The following is a 20,262-nucleotide window of genomic DNA, read 5'->3' on the forward strand; positions in this document are numbered from 1 at the left end:
AAAAAAATAAATCAGCTACTATGTTGATAATCGTTTAATAACTTCAGTTATTTTTCAACTATTCTGTGGTTTCAGCTCCTCAAATGAAAGGATTTGTTGCTTTTCTTTTGTCATGTGACAGTGATCTCAATATCTTTGGGTTTTGGACTGTCAGACAAAAACAACATATTGAAGAGATCAAAAGCATGGAATTCATGAGATTCATTAAAGACGTGGTGTTTGATTTTGTTAAGCCTCACAGCCCTTCCTCATATTCGGCCATGGGAAAGCTATTCATCGGATGGACCTTGATGGGAAGAACCACAGAAGGCTTGTTGCCGGCGTGGGAAGCTCGATCCTGCTAGACTTTCATTTCAGAGAGGAGAGAGTTTACTGGGCTGACAAACACACTGGGGTCATCTACAAAGCATCAGTGAGAGGAGTAAACAGACAGGTGATTATGTAACTACTCTAAAGTTGTAGAGAACTTAGCTGGCGCGAATAGATTCCAGTCTGTTGTCTGAAAAATGTATTCAAATTCATCAAAAGTGTATTTTTCGTAAGATTTGAGAAGTATGCATTTGTCTGGGGTTCGATTAAGACAATTTTCATTGTTATGTTTGTTTTTCAGAAACTGTACTCATCTGACAAACATATCTCGGGACTTGCGGTGGACTGGGTTTGGAACAGTGTATATTGGACAAGTGGAGAAAAGGGAAAAATCAAGATAATGGATATAAATGGGAAAAATGAAAGGACTCTTTTAAGACACTTGACCCAACCCAGTTGTATAAACGTTGACCCCACTAACAGGTAATCCATTCTGCATTACAATTTTGATGTCACTTTTTTAAGTGTAGAGTAAGGGAGGATGGTTCCTATACAACTTCTCACAACGTTCAGATTCCTGGCATGTTGTTTGTGTGTTACTATAAATGTTTAATCTCCCTCCATCAAGCATGGTCGGCACAGAAGTGCAAGATGACAGACTGACTTTCACATACCACTAATCTCTCTGGTCAAAGACAATTTCGTTTTTACCAGGCCACCAGCCCGGTCTCATGACAATTCGTGACATGGTTATATTATTGAATCTATTAAGTCGTGGATAGGACACGTAAATGTCGGTTTTTTTTGTGTGGTGATTAGGAATTTTAAAGCAATGTATTTCAATGGGAAGCATATTTCGTGATCACAGAACAATTATGGTAGCGAGTAGTATTGATAAGGCGAAAGTCCGCGCAGGGAGGTTGGTTGGGTCAAAAAACACAGGACTTTCACCCCGGAGACCGAGGATTGCGTCCCGTGTGTTGCAGTACCTTTCCTCGTTATTCTCTTCCTAACCACAACTGTCCTTCTGTTGTCGGCGTATGCCCCACGTGTGACGGTTCCTTTCCCCGTTCATCTTTTCCTAACCACAACCGTCCCGTTATTGTGGCGTTTCATTTCCCCGTTGTTATGTGCCCCTGCGCCTGGGGATCGCGTCCCGCGAGTGGTGGCCCGTCCCATTGTTGTGGCCAGCGTGTGGCGCCTCATTTCCCCGTTGTTGCGTCCCCCAGAGCAGGTTCGAAAATCGTGACCTGTACACGTTCAAAATTGGTGGCGTGTACACGAAATAAACGTCAAAATCGTGACCTGTACACAAATTAATAAATCTAAATCGTGAAATAGTCACCATTTTATTGCATTTTGGTCGAGCAGATTGATAAGGGGATATGCATAACTAAATAATGGCAGTGAAAGATTTCTATTAACATTTAGGAATATTTTTCCATGATAATAAAATGCCTAGAGCATGGTTAAATTACTTTTTTCTTAGTTTGTTGTTAATTAAACACTACTAAAATATGAGGCAATGGGATTATAAAGCTACTGATGTTGGGGCATTCATGTTAGCATTTATATAACAAAATTCCCAAACAGGGGCATTAGTAGTAGCATCTAACTTAACTGGCACTATTTTGTAATTGAGAAACACACAAAGTGACCAAATAGAGATATTTGGGAATACTTATTTACAAAGCCCTTTCTTAGTTCAAAACTAATATTTTGCAGGTTTCTTTTTTGGCTGTCTGGCGGGATGACTCCAAGTATTCAGCGGTCTGATGCGACAGGACAGATGAAAACTACACTTATTAAGATAGCAGAACAACTGGAAGCACTGTCGATTGACCGAGAGGATAAAAGACTGTACTGGGTTCAGTTTGGTCTGCAAGAAGAAAGTGCCATTGCCTCTTGTGATTACAACGGGAACGTCCTGCACATCATAGATACGCCCCTTCAGTGAGCATATTGTTGTTTTCCGTTCATTTATCTATCATTTTATTTTTGTTAGCAAACTGGGATAAAGCACTTGTGTTTTTGTCTTCTTTGTTCAGGTCTCAGTCACTGGGGATATCAGTTTTTCTGGAGCACTTGTACTACACTGATGCCGCATCTCGGGTAATGAAACAAGTAAACAAGTACACTGGTGGAGAGCCACTGACTATTAACATAAAACAAATGGCAAAACCCCCAGTTGATATCAAGGTGGTACATCCCCTCAACCAGCCAATGGCAGACTCCCAATCACCATTTCCAGGTGACATTTAAATTGCTCTGTAGCATTTCTCTCAATTGTATTACTTGTATTTACATTTATTTTACAGTAGATATGTCTGAAATGGCAAAAACTTGTTTTAGTAATGTATTACTGTTAACCCTTACAAACAGGTTGCGACGAACAGAGTGGAAATTGCGTGAATGTGTGTTCCAGTCTAGCCGAGCAAGGGACTTGCCAGTGCAGTGAAGGCTTTGCTCTCAGTAAGCAAGGCATTTATTGTGAAGGTTGGTATCTGTACCACTAATTCAAAATTCATTCAAGATTTTTTTTTTTTTGTCCAGTTAGTTCAGAAACGAGCCACAGCATTGACTGCTTATTACCAAAGTTGGAATGAGTCTCACAATTTGCAGTCTATTACCCATCCTAAACATATACTCCCCCTGTGGCCACACATAAAGTATAAGTAAAGTATGGCAGGACATTCAAATAAGAGCGTCTACTTAAATAACATAAAGAAGTTACATCACTATTTCTGTCTGTTTGTGCCATAGATGTTAATGAATGTGCCCATTGGAACCACGGCTGCTCTCTTGGTTGTGAAAACATCCCAGGCTCCTATTTCTGTACCTGCCCTAAAGGATATGCCCTCCTACCAGACAGGAAGACATGTGGAGGTATGGTGGAAAGTTCACTGCGCTGCCCATATACATAGATGCTGTATTGGCATCTGTATATATATCTATGGTGCTGCCACTGTCTAACTGTACTCCCTGGATAAATATTGTATAATTTTTGGAAAAAACGAAAAAGCTATTTGAGAAAGAAGCAAACAAAAGGGGTTGCATTATGCATTTGTAGGTTATACTGTCAAACTGACTCAACAACGAAATTTTAAAGATAGCGTGGCTCATGATGCAAGGCGGTAAATAGAGTAAATAGAAAATTTGCTGATAAGTTTGCCGTTTGTTCGAAATACAAATGTAACTTTATGAGGTTAATTTTTTTAATGTGTCTGTTTAGAATGTAGTGTTTTGTTGCCTGGTAATTGTCATTGTTGTGCTGGTTTTCCATTGTAACCATGAGTTAAGTGACTGTTACGTTTGATAAGAAGAGCTGGATTGTGATCATATGCAGCAATTAGCTTCCTTCAACTAATAATCAGAAAAGTGTCACTTGACGAGGGGCCCTGTCTTGTCAAGTGATGTAAGATTAGCAGTGTATGAGGGGACCCTAATTGGCATGGCAGCCTGGGGTGGCCGCACCCAAACACCCACGCTATCTCCGCTACTGGTGGAAACATATGTTTTATTGTTATGTTGATCATATAAACTAATTTCTTTCTAATGTATTTTCTATTCTAGGTTCTTAAAAAGCTTCAGTTCAGTTTTGATTCCATAACGGCATTATACTGTATATATGGCACACAGAAAATACATTAACAGATGAAGTTATATAGCAATAAAGCTAGGTAGCAGGGAAGTCAAATAGCACTAGCTGTTAATTGTGGATTGATAGTTCACTGGTGATGAGCTAATGACTTCATGCATTTTCAATCATAGTGAAAAAAAAATTAAAAAAAACTGTGAATACAATTCTGGATTATGTTGACACCAATACATTGGCTAAACCCCTTGACTGACAATAATTGGCATTCATGTAGTGTTCAATTTGGGCAGTTTTTTCCTTTATGGGAAGCTATGTCAAGTGCAGTGTGAAATTGCAGTGTGACTGCATAAGAAATTGAAAAAATAATCATTATTATGAGATAAGAAAAATGTAGGTTGTTGCTTTGTTTTCGTTAGCATAATGAAAGAAGCTCTGGTTTAAGATTAGATCCTCTTCTTTTTGTGGTGCTGTGAAAGGTGGCATTTGTCCCCCAGACACTACTTTGACCCTCCAGAGCCAATAAAAAGGCTGGGTCATATGCTAGACATACTAGACTAGACGTATGTGAGCTGCCAATTGTGTGTTAAGTAACTTGGGTTAAAACACTGCCACTTTGTCACCATAGGTCTAGCTGTGCTGATACTGAAGGGCTGTGTAAGGTAGTTGGAAGGAGGGATATCATTTTAAAGTTGGTAAAAAATTGTTTCAACAATTTATATTTAGGATTAGACCAATTTCTCTTTTGGTAGCCTTGTTGGACAGCAGCCAGTTTTCTGTCAAAAGTGCTATACTAAAATGTATTGTTTGGAGACATTTGACTGTTTTACTAATCCAGGTATTTCATATAGCTATCTACCTCAGTCTGTATTTGGTCATTTCTCTCTGCCATAATGCAAGTCTGTTGTCTGCCAGCATAACATAATTAGTTTTTAGTGAGCAGATACTTCAGACAATCTCATGTGTTGGCACAAATGTGTGCACTGCAGTCATGAGGGAATGTACAGTCATCTTTATTTAGTCAAATAAACTGCTAAAACCTATTTATTTTGTCAAGGATTTGGTAGTCTCGCTTTGCCAGACCCTCCGCCAAAGCGCGCTGAAGGAGGGTCTGGCCACTCGTACCACGTAGCATTCGGGGATGGGACAAAAACGTGCTCTGGTTGATTGGTATTTCTTTAAACCAATCAGAATCGTCATGGGCGGTAATAAGCTCCACATGGAGCCGCTGCAAAATAGTCGTGCAAGAGAAAACTCAGATTGGACAGATAGTCTAGCTAGCTGTCTCAATTTACCATGCAGAGATCTGAGGAGCAGTCAACAATAGTCCTCAATAATCCACCGAATTTAAAATTCCAACACAAAGAAAGCGGAAGGAAACGGAAAATACATGCATCCGGCAAAATTTCCTGCAGCACCGGAGCAATCCCGGAAGTGTAACGTCTAGGATATAGACTAAGGATTTGGTGACATTATTTTTTGTGTTATTAAGAGTTTTTTTTCTTCTTCTAATGTTCCCTCTAGTTACCGTTATTTCCATAGTATCTACACAGTAATTAACTTCACATCATAGTAAAACATGGACACATCCTAATCTCTTCTAATCTCACAGCTATGAGGCCAAGAGAACAGGGATGGTTCACAGACACAATGAGATTAGATGACGAGGTGACACTTGCAATCGTAAACATATCTGGTCAGCAGCTTTGCCTCTCTATAAGATGTCAAGCAGACAACCTTCAAGTCCAGGAGAAAAGAAATATGCAGCCAAGTGGCAGGCTAGACAATGGTGCCGACAACAGAGATTACATGGCGGAGGATATAGCTGGGCTGCTTATGTCTTATTTTTGATTCCATAAAAACAAATAGGAAAAATATTTTTTTTTTTTTCTTTAAAAACAGCAGTTTTTCAAATCCTCATCTGGTTAAGTGGATTTTTCATTTAAGACTAGAACCTTCTATTTTCTTGTTGTCTCTCATTCTTTTATCATTTTTATACACAAAACTGTTCCCTCATAATGTATTCAATTAATATTTAGTCTACTCAGTGACATGGTGGAAGGCTAGAACAATATTTTTTTTCACCACTAGGGAGAAATTACCAACTATTTCACATCAAGTTCATATCTGTATTGCCTGCCTTTGTACACCTGGCCCATATTCACAGGTACAGGAGATACCACACTCCTGTGAGCTAACATCACATCACCCTCACTGTGTAGGCTTTGACTGCATTCTCATCACACTTTCATCTGTTTTGATAGGGTTAGGGTTGACTTCATAAAAATGATTTTACTAAGAAGCTTGTTGTCCATCTGGCTGTTAAATTCTACTGACTGTTGAGCCCCAAAATAACCTGGACAATTCTTAAACATGTGCCATCCCTTTGATCTTGTTAATACAGCCATTAATGACCTGTTGTATGACATTCATTAACTTCCTTTAATCTTTCATTCAACTCACCAAGCCTTAATGCACCAGATTATTGATACAAGATATACATTTCCTTTCCACATTCAGAGATCATACCATGTGAAGGCAATATCACCAAGTGTGGCCATGGGTGCCTGACAACAGACGAGGGTGCTGTCTGTGTGTGTCCAGAGGGATCTTTACTGCAGGAGGATGGTCAGGCCTGTACTGGTAGGGACTACATCACAATTTATCTGCCGTTTAATCTGAAACTTAAAATTTACTTAATTTTCAGAATTCTAAGTAAATATCTTTATAGACTATACTATTTTTTTTTATCTTATTTGAAGTGAAAATTTGCATTTTAGTTACATTTTTAATTTAGTGTTTACGTTTTCACAAATACACCAGCGTAGAAAGTATTCTCTCCTGTGTTTAAATGCTGAAGTTTAATGTATAGATGGGTTATCTTCCAACTGAAAGTGCTTTTATTATCTTATTGTAGAAATATAAATACAGTATGACAATAGAAACAACTGAAGTAATAAAATTAAGCTATTCAATGAATGATTTAGTGCAACAGTAAGATGTGTCAGGTTTTGGGTCATTTTGATAAACTGAGCAACATCATAGATATTGTAATTACTACTGTATCTTGAAGGCAAGAGTTGGATTAAAGTGGTCAGATGGATCAAACGTCTGACAGCACACCAGTGCAGTAACCAGTTGGTCCAAAAGATAATGATCATACTGTACAGGTGATGGAATCCATTTAGAGTAAGAAATCATCTAAGACTGTATTAGGGGTTTTAAAATTTGCCTGCCTAGATAATCTGGATTTTTTCAAATGTGACACCTTCCAGAAGTATTCCCGTAGCCAATGATTCACCAATGTGGCACAGTGAACAGCTCCCTGTTATTATAATGTATTCATATGTAACACATTCTACTGCATTAAGCCTAACTGAATAAGAATTTGAAAAACATAGCCTCAGTTTTACTGTCCCGCCATAAGAGAAGTGGGTAAAATTAGGAAAGAGAAACATACAAATATCTTACCAGTAATAAGATATGAAGTAGGATTAAATCAATATGCTGTGTGAGTCCTGTTAGAAAATAGGGCCTCTATGTGAAGAACACAAGCTTATCTGTGTGAGTATGTGTAACACAGTTTTGTCGCCATTGCAGGCTGCTTGTCTGCAGACAGAGGGGGTTGCAGTCAGCTCTGTACTCCTGTCACCCCGACTAGGTGGCAGTGTGGTTGTCTGCCTGGCTACCAGCTCCACCAAGATGGAAAGCGCTGCATTGCCTCTGGTGAGTCATACTATGGCAGAGCAGTCAGCTGAGGCGGATAAGCCCACACAGACAAACACTCTCTGTCTATCTAATCTGACGGTGTGTTCTACTGTTAATCTTTCACAATTCTGTTTATTCCAAAAAAAAAAGAAGGTAAAAATAACAAGGTAAAATAGAAAAGAATAGTCTAGTGGGTTTATGTTTATCTGTGTTTTAAGCCCCCCCCGTCTCCTTCCAGGCAGCGCGATGCCTGGAAGGCACTAGGATTAGCTAATGGTTATGGTTAGGGTTAGGGTTAAAGTTAAGGTTAGGGTTAGGTGCCTTGAGGTCAACGGTTGTATAACCATTACCTAATCCTAGTGCCTTCCAGGCAGCGCTGCCTGGAAGGAGACGTTGGGGGCTTAAAACACCATTGAGCGTGCGTGGGTTTACATGTACTATAGTACATCTGATCATAAAGTAACATTTTTATTTTTCAGGACCACCACCTTATCTGCTAGTTGCCAATCTAGTGGATGTAAAACAAATTAATCTTGATGGCACTGGGGATAAAGCCCTTGTGGAGGAGCCCCGAGGAACAATCATAGCTTTGGACTATGACCCTGTCCAGAATAATGTAAGATGAAAACTCCTTGCATCTTTTATTGCCGTTTTGTTTCAGTTTTCTTTCAATAGAAGCAAAAGTAGTAGAGTATGTACTATACTACCTTAAGGTGTCATGAGTCTGGAGTAACAGAATTTAGGAAGAGCAGAGTCAGGTTTTGGTGCAGACATCCAGAGACACCTAGTGGACAGACACTGTAATTTGATGGCTTGTGGGGTTCACCAACGTAAAACAATCTTTTCTACTTTATAGTAGCAAAACAGAACATATTGAATGCTTTACTGCTCATCTCATCTATTTTGTATACTGAATGTATTTATTTATGTATTGTTTATGTATTCATTTTCAAGGTGTACTTTGCTAGTACAAGCCAGAAGACAATTGAGCGGGTTGATTTGAACAGTGGGTTGAGGAACGTTCTCGTCTCTGATGGTTTGGACTCTCCAGAAGGACTGGCGATAGACTGGGTCCATCGCAGGATGTACTGGACAGATAAAAGGTGTGTGGTGTTTGCAGAAAGTAAATGTTGAGGATTATTTATGAAAAGGTTGTTTCATTAAGTGCTGGAGGATTTAACTTGAACATTTGTATATCAGACATTTGCTTTTCAATGTTTGATTTTGGTTAGTTTTATTAAACCTCAAAATGTAATTTAAATATCCCACTGAAATTTGTTTAATTTTTATAGCATATTTAAGTAACTGTTATGTTGCTTAACATTATCAGAATTGATATGGTTTTTGTCTTGTTTTACACTAATACTATACTTATACTTTTGTCCTCCAGCCAGTCAACTGTTGACTGCAGTACCTTGGTTGGACTGGACCGAATAACCATTGTAAGCAAAGGGCTAGAAAAACCAAGAGGAATCGCAGTTCATCCTTTGGCAAAGTGAGTGTGGCGTGTATGTGTTTGATATGTTTGGTATGGTATGTTTCAGATATTCAAGCTACAAACTAACTGCAATTCACCTAGAGGGATTAACAGTATCAATAAACAGCAGTGCATATAGCATGTGACACCTTAAGGTTCTGTGGGAATAACACATCTTCTATGTCTAATTTACAATGCTCTTTTTACTTTTTGAGGAAGTTGTTCTGGACTGATATAGGGGCCGTGCCTGTCGTGGAAAGCGCTTCTTTGGAAGGGAAAGACCGCGCTGTAGTCGCTAGCACCAACCTGGTGTCACCAAGCGGCCTGGCCATCGATTTCACAGAGGACCGTCTGTTCTGGTGCGACCAGAGGAGGGGCCTGGTGGAGAGTGCTGCTCTGGATGGTTCAGATCGACAGGTCCTGTTAGAGAACCAAGTAGGTGAGGCTTGTGTGACACATACACACACATATATACAAGTTCACTGCATTGACAAAAAGTTTGATTACAATTCTATACAGACTTGCTTGTCATCAGGTGCTAAGTGAAATAAAAAACCTCAAAAACTACAGATGATAAAGTCCGGTAGATGCTGACCTAAGCCTGACAAAGCGTGCCTTAGACTGACTAAAGCAGAGCTGAGTCTGACAAAGTAAAGGAAAGGCTAACGAACCGAACTTAAAGGAGAACTCCGGGCAAGTTTTCCGTTAATCTTGATTGCTATATGTGTATGAGTACTGCCGATAGCAAAAAAAAACGAGCCAAATTGGTGCTAGCAACACGGAGCTGCAGCAGCTAATGCCGAGAGCTCCCACTCAGCTAAAACGGCAGTTATGGGGGCATTGGATAAAGAGTGCCTTTGTGCCTCTTAACAGACACAAAATGCAATTAAAATGTCTGTGCAACATGAACAGGGCCCTTACATGACAACAAGATGCATTTAGCAACTTAGCCATTGTTTAAATTCACCTACCCGGAGTTCTCCTTTAAGATGTCCTACAGCAGCCATAGGAGGGGAATAAATTGAAATGAATGGTCACTTATTATTCATTCTCTCATTCAGTGATGTCCCCAGTTAACTGCCCATCAACTTGAAACATCATTCAAATATGTTGAAATCCCTCTCTAACCAATGTCCTTGCAATCACACTACTCCCTTAGGTAATATGAACACAAGATATAGAATAGTCCTCACCTTGAAAACACTTGGTGAACTCAAAGTCTTCTTTCCCTCCATTCTGATGCCTCCAGGTCGGCCTTTTGACGTGGCAGTATTTGAGGACAGGTTGTGGATATCTGATCAGGAGCACCAGCAGCTGCGGAGCGTGCACAAGCGGACTGGGAGAAAACTGCAACGTATCCATGGCAACATGGTCCAGCCAGCATCCATCGTGGTGGTTCATCCCCTTGCTAAACCAGGTAAAGAGAGACGCCCAGGATTCCTTTTAGAGATTTAGTTTGTTCAGAAACTATCCACAGAGGTTTAACCCTTGTGTTGTCTTCCCAAAATTGTCCCGGTCAGCTTTGCCTGTTTGATAAAGCAAAAAGTATAAATGATCAGCCAATTCTGTGTTACATCTTCTTAGCCAACTTTATTCCAAGTTATTACCACTAGTTTTACACTTACTTTTGGAATTCATAGTCAATAAACCTCATTCATATTAAATTATGCCTACATTTTTAGATAAAAACCCCATACATTATGAATTATTTTAGCTAATAGTTAAGATCAGAGGAACATATGTTGATGGATGATCACAGGCTGTTTCGTGTATGGTACCATCCATGTTATTTGTGGGCAATTTAGTTGAAACAAACCCATATTTTTTGTTTAGAAATCAAATTTCATATTTTGACCCGAGGACAACACAAGGGGTAAAAACACTGTTTGTAGCACAAGCAAAAAGCAAAGGAAGGATGACAAAATGATCTCAAGTTGGAAGATTGTGCATTATGATACAGTATGTATCCTGCAGCCTCTTTTGTCTTTCCACCACTTTCTATGTGTTAGTATTTACTAAAAAAAAACACTGACTAAACAAATTCCTGCACATTTATCACAAATGGAATTATAAATTATGACGTTAAGCATTTGGGATAAATGATAAGATACGTGTAGGCCAGCAGCAATAAATCAAGTCATCCTAAAAGTGAATGATTGAGCTTTATATTTATACATATTGCATCCTCATCTGCAGGGGCAGACGTTTGCATTTACCTAAATGGAGGTTGTGCCCAGGTGTGTGAAAGCAAACTGGGATTGGCCCACTGCTCCTGTCTGTCACACTTCTACCTATCAGCTGATGGAAAAAGTTGCTTGCCTGCCGACGCTTCGAATGGGACCGCAGGTGATTTGAGATATCTTAATTAATACACTTCTGAATAAGCTATGAAGTAAAACTGACCAGTGATGAACACTTATTGTTAACAACCTGACTTTATTGTGTAGAATCTGGAGACAGTGAATCCACTGATTTAACGTCTCTCAAAAACAAAACCTTCAACGATGAGAGCGCACCCCTGACAACGCCTGGGCTGTTAACCGATAAAGCGGCGGCTGATCTAGACTCGGATGTGGGCAGTGAGCCAACTCTCTTCACAGACAAGATGGTTTCAGGTAACAGTGTAAACAGTGCAAATTGTGTGTAGTGCTTCCCACTCAAGGTCTTACTCTAAATAAATGTCATGATTCCATGTGTCCCCTTCTCCGTCAGACCAGAATGAGTGTTACTCGCTTCGCTGTGATGTAAATGCACAGTGCCTGCTCAGTGCTGGCAGCCCAACCTGTCTATGTCTAGAAGGTCTTACAGGTGATGGACACATGTGTGTGGGTGAGTATTTCTGTTCCTGTACTACAAATGTGTCTTGGGATGAAGTGACATATCCTCAAGAAAGCTTATGGAATTACATTTGATACAGGGACACTTTTATCTCACTTACAGTAGCAGGGGTTTAAATTGTACATTTTTGACATACATACTGTAACAGCACAGAGAATGGAGCAGAACTGATAATCACAATATTTAACATAATCATTAATGACAGGAGCTAAAGCCAAAATGCCTTAAATGGCAAGTCTAAAAATGTAACTCTTCACATTATTATTAATTCCTTTGCGAAGTTTGTCTGCAGTAGTAAGAGGTTAGTTGTCAACTAATTTGACAGCTAAAATAATACTTGCACCAATGTATCAGAGAAGTGCAGGCCTTATTATTGAGAAATTGTTTATCATCGTTCTCCTTTCTTTAATCGTAATGCTTAAAAATATAAATAAATGCTATCTGGATTAGCTGATAACATAAATTTTATACATATATTCGTGAACTTGTGATACACAGAGTACTGTATAAATGTAGGTATCCTTTCCTTTGGTTTCAGATATTGATGAGTGTAAACAGGGAACACACAAATGTGACAAACATGCAGAATGCCAAAATGCCTTGGGGAAGTATCTCTGCAAGTGCCACTCTGGATACCACGGCGATGGGAAGACTTGTCAAGGTGTGTCTCAATTATACGGATACGGACTTGCCCCCCACTACTAAAAATAATCCTAAAGGAAACACTGCAGTACCATGGTTATTACTGTTAGAACATTAGAAAAACTGTGTTCAACAGGATAAATGTATTTGCTCTCGCCACTGATCCTCAGGTGTGCTATTTAAAGTGGTGAGAGAGTGCAGGCTTGCATCCAGTATGACTCAGTACACTGTTGTTGACGCTTTTGGAAAGCAGCTGAAAGACACACTTGTTTTTACTTGCTTTTGTCCCATTTTTCATAATTTGGGGTTTTTAGTCTTTAAATCGTTGGTTACACTTTACTTGAAGGAATCTAAATAAATCTTTGGTTACACTTTACTTGAAGGTATCTAAATAAGAGTGACATGACATTGTCATGAACGTGTCATAAACATTATAAGCAAGTAAACGTTTATGACATAACGCTTCTTTTAGTACGTGTCATTTGTTTTTTTGTCATGACAAGTACGGTTGGGCATCGAGAACCGATTCCTACTTGGAATCGTTTTAAAAATTGCGATTCCATCGGAATTGTTTCTTTATTGGAATCGTTTGTAATCGTTTGGAGGATTTGGTTTCAAATCTGACCATGGGTTCTAAATTTAACCTGCGCAAGTTTTGGTTTCCGTAGCGGCCAGGCACTTGTTGTGTTACAGCCATGAAGCACAGTAAGCGGTGCTCTAGCGTGGCTTTATTTTACAAGTCCCGTCAAACTGCAAACCACCATTGAATCAAAATAAAACTTTCCTCTTATTTGTGAAACAAGTATGTGACCCGTTTCAACTCCACCCCTCAAAGAATCGGAATCGAGAATCGATAAGAACCGGAATCGAAAGGAAGAATCGGATTATTATTATTATTATTATTATTATTATTATTATTATATCACTAACAACATTATGGGGATGTAATCTAATCCCTTTTATTATACAGTACATGGAATACGGTGTTTACATGAGTCACCTCAAAGGAGGACTAGTATTCTGAAGAGCCGACTAAGATTAAAGGTATTAAAAGGTAACAGTGTGCCGTTTGTATATGTGTCTAATTTAATGACGTTATGTCCTGAATCTACAAGAGTTGGAGATCACATCGCCATGGGTGACGACCGGTAGCCCTGCTGATGTCACCACCCAGCACCACAACAGTAACTCAATAGAGAGCTGCCCCTCCAGCCACGACTCCTACTGTCTGTACCAGGGTGTCTGCTTCTACTTTCCTGAAATGGAGTCCTATGCTTGCAAGTAAATAACTCCCCCACCCCTCCCCATGTAACCCATCAGTATGACCCCTGATCTCCAAGTGTAACAGTTTACGGACATCGTGTGTAAGTACAGTAAGTACACAATACTCACTTTTCCAAACTGTTATCCTTTATAAGCTGCTCTTTATATTTCAAGAGAGTCTACAATGATCGGTTGCACTCTAAAGTGTGCAGTAACTCAAACTAGAAACTCAATGAGGAAAATAACTAACTGATCTCTGGAAAGTATTTTCCTTTTTAAGCAGCACTACAAAAACACATGGAATTAAATCCCATCACGCCATGCCAATATTGTTTGAAAGTATGAGAATACCTCCTGCATCACACAGGGCAGGCTCTCTGGCTTCTTACAGTAGCTGTCATGTTATGTACTACAGCTGACAACCAGTAGGTGTCACTATTGTTTCATGATTAAAGCCATTGACGGATGTCATCGTGCATGATATACAGCAGGAGTGTCAAACTCAATTCCATGAAGGGCCACACTGGAAAACAAGGATCACATCCAGGGCCAGACATGTTTAGGTTATTCACAGGCTATTATTTCATTGTAAAAGTCAAGCATCTTTTATTGTATTATTGCATGTCTCATATAATCTCCTCATTTACAGCTTGGTCAACATAAAGACCCCCAAAAGTCAGCAAAAAAAAGTAACTTAGCCATCAAAGAAAGAACGAGAAAAAAAGTTTAAAAAAGCAACAAAAACATTGGGGAAAAAACGGGCCAAAAAACATTGGAAAAAGTGGCAAAAAGGTCAGAAAAAAACATTGAAAAAAGCTACAAAAACTATGTGGGTCAAAGTCTGGTGTGAACCTAAATTGATTTGCGGGCCGGATCAAAATCTGTGAGGGGCTGGATTTGGCTTTTGGTTTGACATATGTGATATACAGTAATTATACCCAGCTCTAATCAGCGCTGTGCAAGAGACATGTAACTCCATTTTATAATTTGAGTACATTATTCCAGCGATCGTGTAGTTTCTTCCCTTGCTGTGTCCAACGCAACTGCTCATTATGATATTCTTTACATGGGGCGGCCTTTAGCTCACCCAGTAACAGTGTTCGCCCCATATTGGCTGAGTCCTGCAGCGGCGCAGGCAGGGTTCGAATCCGACCTGCTGCCCTTTGCTGCGTGTCATCCCCCATCTCTCTCCCCCTTTCACGTCTATCCACTTTCAAAAATAAAAAGGGAAAAGACCCCAAAAAAATTATCTTAAAAAAAATTATATTCTTTACATAAAGTTTGTAACATGTTTTTGCTGTTAATTTTGTGGTCAGCAAATTCTAAAGCCTCCAATAAGTGCAATCAGTCAGGCTCGAACAGAACGTTTGCTCATAATGTTTGGAAGAAAATCACTTAGAGTTAGGTTTAATGTGTCGTATGCATGTGACCCACTAAGTTGAACTCGTCTACTGTAAGTACGCCGATGCTCAGTAAGAGATTGTGATCGTGAACTACATCATGATGCTGTTCGTCTTTTCACCTGTTGCAGTTGTGTAGCAGGCTACGTGGGGGAGCGTTGTCAGTTCAGTGACCTGGAGTGGTGGGAGCTGCAGCAGGCTGAGGAGGAGAAGAGGAGGAACGTGGTCATTGCCGCCTGCATGGTGGTCCTCGTGTCCCTGCTCTCCATCGCTGCCTGTGTCACCTACTGTTACGGGTGAGAGGGGAGAAGGAGGAGAAGGGGTAAATGAGGGTCAAGGCATTCAAAAATGCAAGGAAGGGAAGGACAAGTATGAGATCTTGTCCTTGCTAAAATGCTCTATTATCAGCCTTTAGGACCACTTTGCTCAAAATTATATCACAGTCAGAAAGGTTTATTGCCAAGTAGGTTTGCACATACAAGGAATTTATCTTGGGTTTTTTGGTGCCTAACAATAAACACAGTGAAAAAGTAAAGAGACACAATATAAAATATGGAAAATATATAAGTAATGTATAAAAATATAGTTTTTAAAGTGAAAGAGCTCAGCAGTAAATTCCCTTATTGTTTGTCCTTTAGAATAATGCATTACAAAATTAACCTTGTGGGGATCTAGTAAGATACTAATGGCCCCACAAGAATTTGATAGATGTGAAAGTCCTGTTATGGTTTTAAGTGGCTTCCGTAAGATTTTTTACCCCCTAATGGTAAAAAAAAAAAATATCAACAAAAGATCTGGGGACAGTTATGTTATCTATACTTCAGTGACGTATGCATTGCAATAATGATGTATATTATAAGCAGTGTTGTGTTCGGTCTTCTGGACACTGGAAGCATAGGGCAGCACAGATAGCCAGGGAGGAGCTGCTCCAGCAAATGAATGAGCTGACAGCATTTAGAGGTGTCTATCAAACCCAGGGTGGCATGAGCCGTGTAATGTAGGTGTCTCAGCATGACAGCAGGGGGTCGGGAAGCAGATTACATGTGGAACGAATGGCAGCATGCAACCCCGGGTAGCTGACTGAGGAGCATACGTAAACTACATACTGCGACCCCTCCTCCCTTTTATTTCCACCTGAGCTGTCACTAAGTAGCTGATTTGTTTTACGGTTGTTTGGCTGGCTTATGGACAAGGCTGTTGGCATTCTCCGCTCTTTTGACTCACAAAGCACACCCCTCCCCTCCACCTACTACATCCTAACCTTTGCAGTCTGGGTTCCCCTGTGGAAGCAGCACGCTTTCAATTACATGCTTGGTTTAGCTCGTTCTACAGCAATTACACATAAAAATAGGTCATTTCTCAGCTACAAAATGGAGCCGCTGAGGTATGACCCCGGTGAAACGCTACATGGCCGCCAATAGCTCTGCCTCAAATTGCCTTTTGCACTTGACTGCGAGTGCACTTGCAGAGGAAACTAAACCACCAAACTCAAAAGCTGCAACACACACAAGTATCATGCAGAACACAGTGATATGGGTTAAAAAAAAAAAAAAAAAACACACACACACACACACAACTTGCGTCTTTTTTTTTTTTTTTTTTTTTTTTTAAACACAGCTCAAACATGCAAACAAATGCACCAAAAAACAGATACACATCCCTTGAGGTAGTTTCTCTTAACCTAAATTAACTAGGGCTGTCAGCATTAATTTTTTTTAATCGCATGCCGCCATTTATTAATTTATTTTCACTTCACTCTGCTTCACGTCGTGCCTAACAGGCTACTATTTTGACCCTTTGCCGCACCTTTACTTATCATCAAGCTGACACACTAACTAGTAACACACCCTGCTGCTGCAGGCTGCAGGCATGATGGAGAAAGACAGCAGCAACACAATTCTGAATGGCGCTTTTTATTTTTTAAACTCCCGGACGGCTTGTAGACAAGTTGAAAGCCACGTGCACATTTGTAAAGCCGAATTAAAATATCACCGAAGCACGTCAAGCTTGAGCTACCAGCTACCAGCTAGGCATAGTACAGTTAATGTGACTCAGGTTGATGGTAGCGGGCTCAGGCAGAGCACTATTTTGGAGAGTGCTACTCGCCAACCTGTTATTGAAACCAAAGTGCAAAGTGCCAACGCTGTCTCATCAACCGGTGATCACTGGACATCAGTGAGTAATCAAAATTATTTAGTAGTTACTGTACACTATATTGACTCTGGTAAGTAGGGTTGGCTACCGAAACGTGCCGACCTAAACGGTAGTAACGAGACCGAATAAGAAAAAAAATTTTGGTGCCTCATTTCAGTGCCTGACTTTACACTACACCTGACAGCAGGTAACGTTAGCCTACCTTTAGCTAGCAGCTGGATTAAACACGGTTAAAATGCTGACAGCTAACGTTAAACAGTGTAAAGTGTGACTGCATTTCACTGTAGAGGACTCCAACACCGGGACGTAACAGTCTGCTCTATAATAATAGAATAATAGAATTTGAATCATGTGATAAAACATGCGATTAATCCCAATTAACTATAGAAATTCAGCGTTTAATTGCGATTAAAAAAAAATATCGTTTGACAGCCCTAAAATGAACCCTTCTGGTCAACGGAACAGACTTTTTAAAATCATTTTTAACACGTGTATATGTGTGTGCAGGACAGGTAAGGTGCAGGGCATTACACTGATAACAGGTTATGCAGAACACAGGTCAATTTTATATTTCCTACCATGTTGAATTTGAATGTGTAATTTCTCTGCGAGGGTCCCTCCTCCGTGACTTGATAACATTTAAATGCCATGCGAGTCGGTGAATATTTACATGATCATTTGAGGACCCTTGTGATTTCTTAAATTAATACTGCATGTTTGCTTATTGTCTTCTATGCAGAACTAGAAACTTCTTCCACAAACAGCCCTCAGAGGATAGCGTGAGCGAGACCAGCGTGACAGATGAGAGCATGTCAGAGACCACCACAACCAGTGTGCCGCGGGTAAGACTTTCATCACCAAGCTCTGTCAGAAATAATTTACATATTTAAAAAGGAAGATTTTTAGAGAACCAGAAATGAATATGAATACATTTGCGTTACATAATTAACTGTAAAAGGTTTCTCTCAAATGAATACAAAAGATCAAGAAGCCAGTGTTATGTAGACATGACAACATAACAAAGGGAGCGATAGTTATAAAATTGTTTATAAAAACTGAAAGGTCTTAATGTTTTACTGTATGACCCTGCAGTTCTCCATGGTAGCAGAAAATGGCGTGGAAGGAATGGTGATCCCTGCCATGGGCTGTCCCAGGAGAGCTGTCTGTCCATCCTGCTCTTCAGAAACAGGTATCTGTAACATAGAACATACATAACATAGATAGAAATACCCTGGTCAAGGACTCTGATGAAGATGTAAGCTTACATCGAAATGTTAGTCACTGTTATGCACCTTAAGAAATAAAACCATCAAGTAAGAAGACATCTGTGTTGCACCAGCAATTTTTTGCAATTTTTTACTATTTTACCGTGGCATTCATCTTTGTAGACAGTATTGACCTTATTGCTTTTTCTTCCTCCTAAGTAACTAAGACAAGTCTGCAACTAAACTGTGCCATTGTGTTTGCAATTTAATTTCTAAATGATCATGTTTTTGTTGGCCAGGCAACAACCTTGTGTCTGAAGAGTTGGGAAGATTGTCACAGCACAACAGAGGGTATGAGTGTTCCATGGTGTCAACTGTTGCCATGGAGACCACACAACCCACTGTCCATCACTCAAGTCCGTCACTGTCAAGCTCATACACTTGTACATCCATCAAGCCACCACTGTTCTCCCAGACTCCCAGGCCAGAGTCCCCTGCCTCCTAGATTACCAGAGAGACCGAAACAGCTGTACAGTTAAAATTGTGCACACTCTTAACATCTGGCTGATGTACCAAGATATGAAAGAAATGCCACCGAAGCTGTTACCTACCTAAAGGTTATTTGTTGCATTTTTGCATGAACAAATATTGCGTTTGCAACGCTCATCTGTAGATTTTTATTACACGTACAATTTACTAATGCCACACCAGATCAATGAAAGCTATTGTAAACACAAGAATCTGGTAGCATTTCCCAGAATAAATAATTTTGTGCACAAAAAATGATATTACAAGATGTAGTGAGAGCAATATGTTTGACACAGAAAAAACTCTGGCTAGTTAGCACGACAAAGGAAAAGAGCGTCATGTGCAGAAAGTCCACCAAAAGTGATGCAAGGTAAAAAGAAACAATAGTTAACACACTTAGTTAACCTAAAAGCAAAGACCTAGCAAAAATGTTTTATGACAACCCATTTTCCAAAATGCAGTATTTAGAATGAAACTCTTCCCTGCATCAACATTTACCTAATACTGTAGCTGACAACAGAATATATTGTCATGTAAAATACATACAGTATGTACAGTAGCCTGTCTTTCTTACAAAGTAGATATAAGTATAGTATCATATTACCAAGTGTTGCAAAAGATAATGAAGGCAAACATATAGAAAACAAATCACATATACAAACAAGCAAACAAAGACAATAAAATCTGGACATAATTTTGTCCAAAAAAAAAAAAAAAAAGCTTTTGAAAATAAATTATTAAAGAATAAAGTACCGCTTGTCAAGTTATTATGGGCCATCTAAGAAAAACAACTTAATTTTGGTCTAGCAAAAAGCATAAAGACTGGTCTAGCATAAACACTAGGAACTTAATTCACATTTTAGTTTAAAGTCAAGCCAATTTTGGGTTACACGTTACTTGAAGGTATCTACATGAGAGTGACATGACGCTGTTTTACATTTCATAAACAAGACATAAACGTTTATGACATAACGCTTCTTTTAGTAAGTGTCATTTGGTTTTTGTCATGTTAGGGTTAGGGTTAGGGTTCATGTGTCATGACAGTGTCATGTCACTCTTATGTAGATACCTTCAAGTAAAGGGTTACCCAATTTTGTTTATATAGCTCAAAATCACAAATTTACCTCATGTGTTTTGGATGTT

The 20,262-nt window shown here is 39.5% G+C and overlaps 1 protein-coding gene across 1 annotated transcript; it reads left to right on the top strand.

Annotated features, from left to right (window-relative positions):
- Positions 1 to 238: 238 nt before the first annotated feature.
- On the top strand, positions 239 to 19,096 carry egf (epidermal growth factor). Its single transcript, XM_028590198.1, has 22 exons — positions 239 to 433; positions 611 to 792; positions 2,035 to 2,262; positions 2,358 to 2,560; positions 2,692 to 2,805; positions 3,073 to 3,195; positions 6,425 to 6,547; positions 7,505 to 7,630; positions 8,092 to 8,228; positions 8,567 to 8,715; positions 9,003 to 9,107; positions 9,305 to 9,528; positions 10,339 to 10,506; positions 11,286 to 11,435; positions 11,537 to 11,704; positions 11,802 to 11,918; positions 12,466 to 12,588; positions 13,685 to 13,850; positions 15,364 to 15,528; positions 18,126 to 18,228; positions 18,479 to 18,575; positions 18,891 to 19,096. The coding sequence occupies exons 1-22, from the start codon at positions 281 to 283 to the stop codon at positions 19,094 to 19,096; spliced, it is 3,330 nt and encodes a 1,109-aa protein (XP_028445999.1). The 5' UTR covers positions 239 to 280.
- Positions 19,097 to 20,262: the final 1,166 nt, after the last annotated feature.

This window comes from Perca flavescens, chromosome 10 (genome assembly GCF_004354835.1).
Source record: "Perca flavescens isolate YP-PL-M2 chromosome 10, PFLA_1.0, whole genome shotgun sequence".
Classification (NCBI taxonomy): domain Eukaryota; kingdom Metazoa; phylum Chordata; class Actinopteri; order Perciformes; family Percidae; genus Perca; species Perca flavescens.

Coding starts and splice junctions, on each gene's coding strand:
- egf (XM_028590198.1), top strand. CDS start 281: ATGGACCTTGATGGGAAGAACCACAGAAGGCTTGTTGCCGGCGTGGGA. Junction 9,108..9,304: donor GCAGTTCATCCTTTGGCAAA/GTGAGTGTGGCG, acceptor TTACTTTTTGAG/GAAGTTGTTCTGGACTGATA. Junction 18,229..18,478: donor CCACAACCAGTGTGCCGCGG/GTAAGACTTTCA, acceptor ATGACCCTGCAG/TTCTCCATGGTAGCAGAAAA.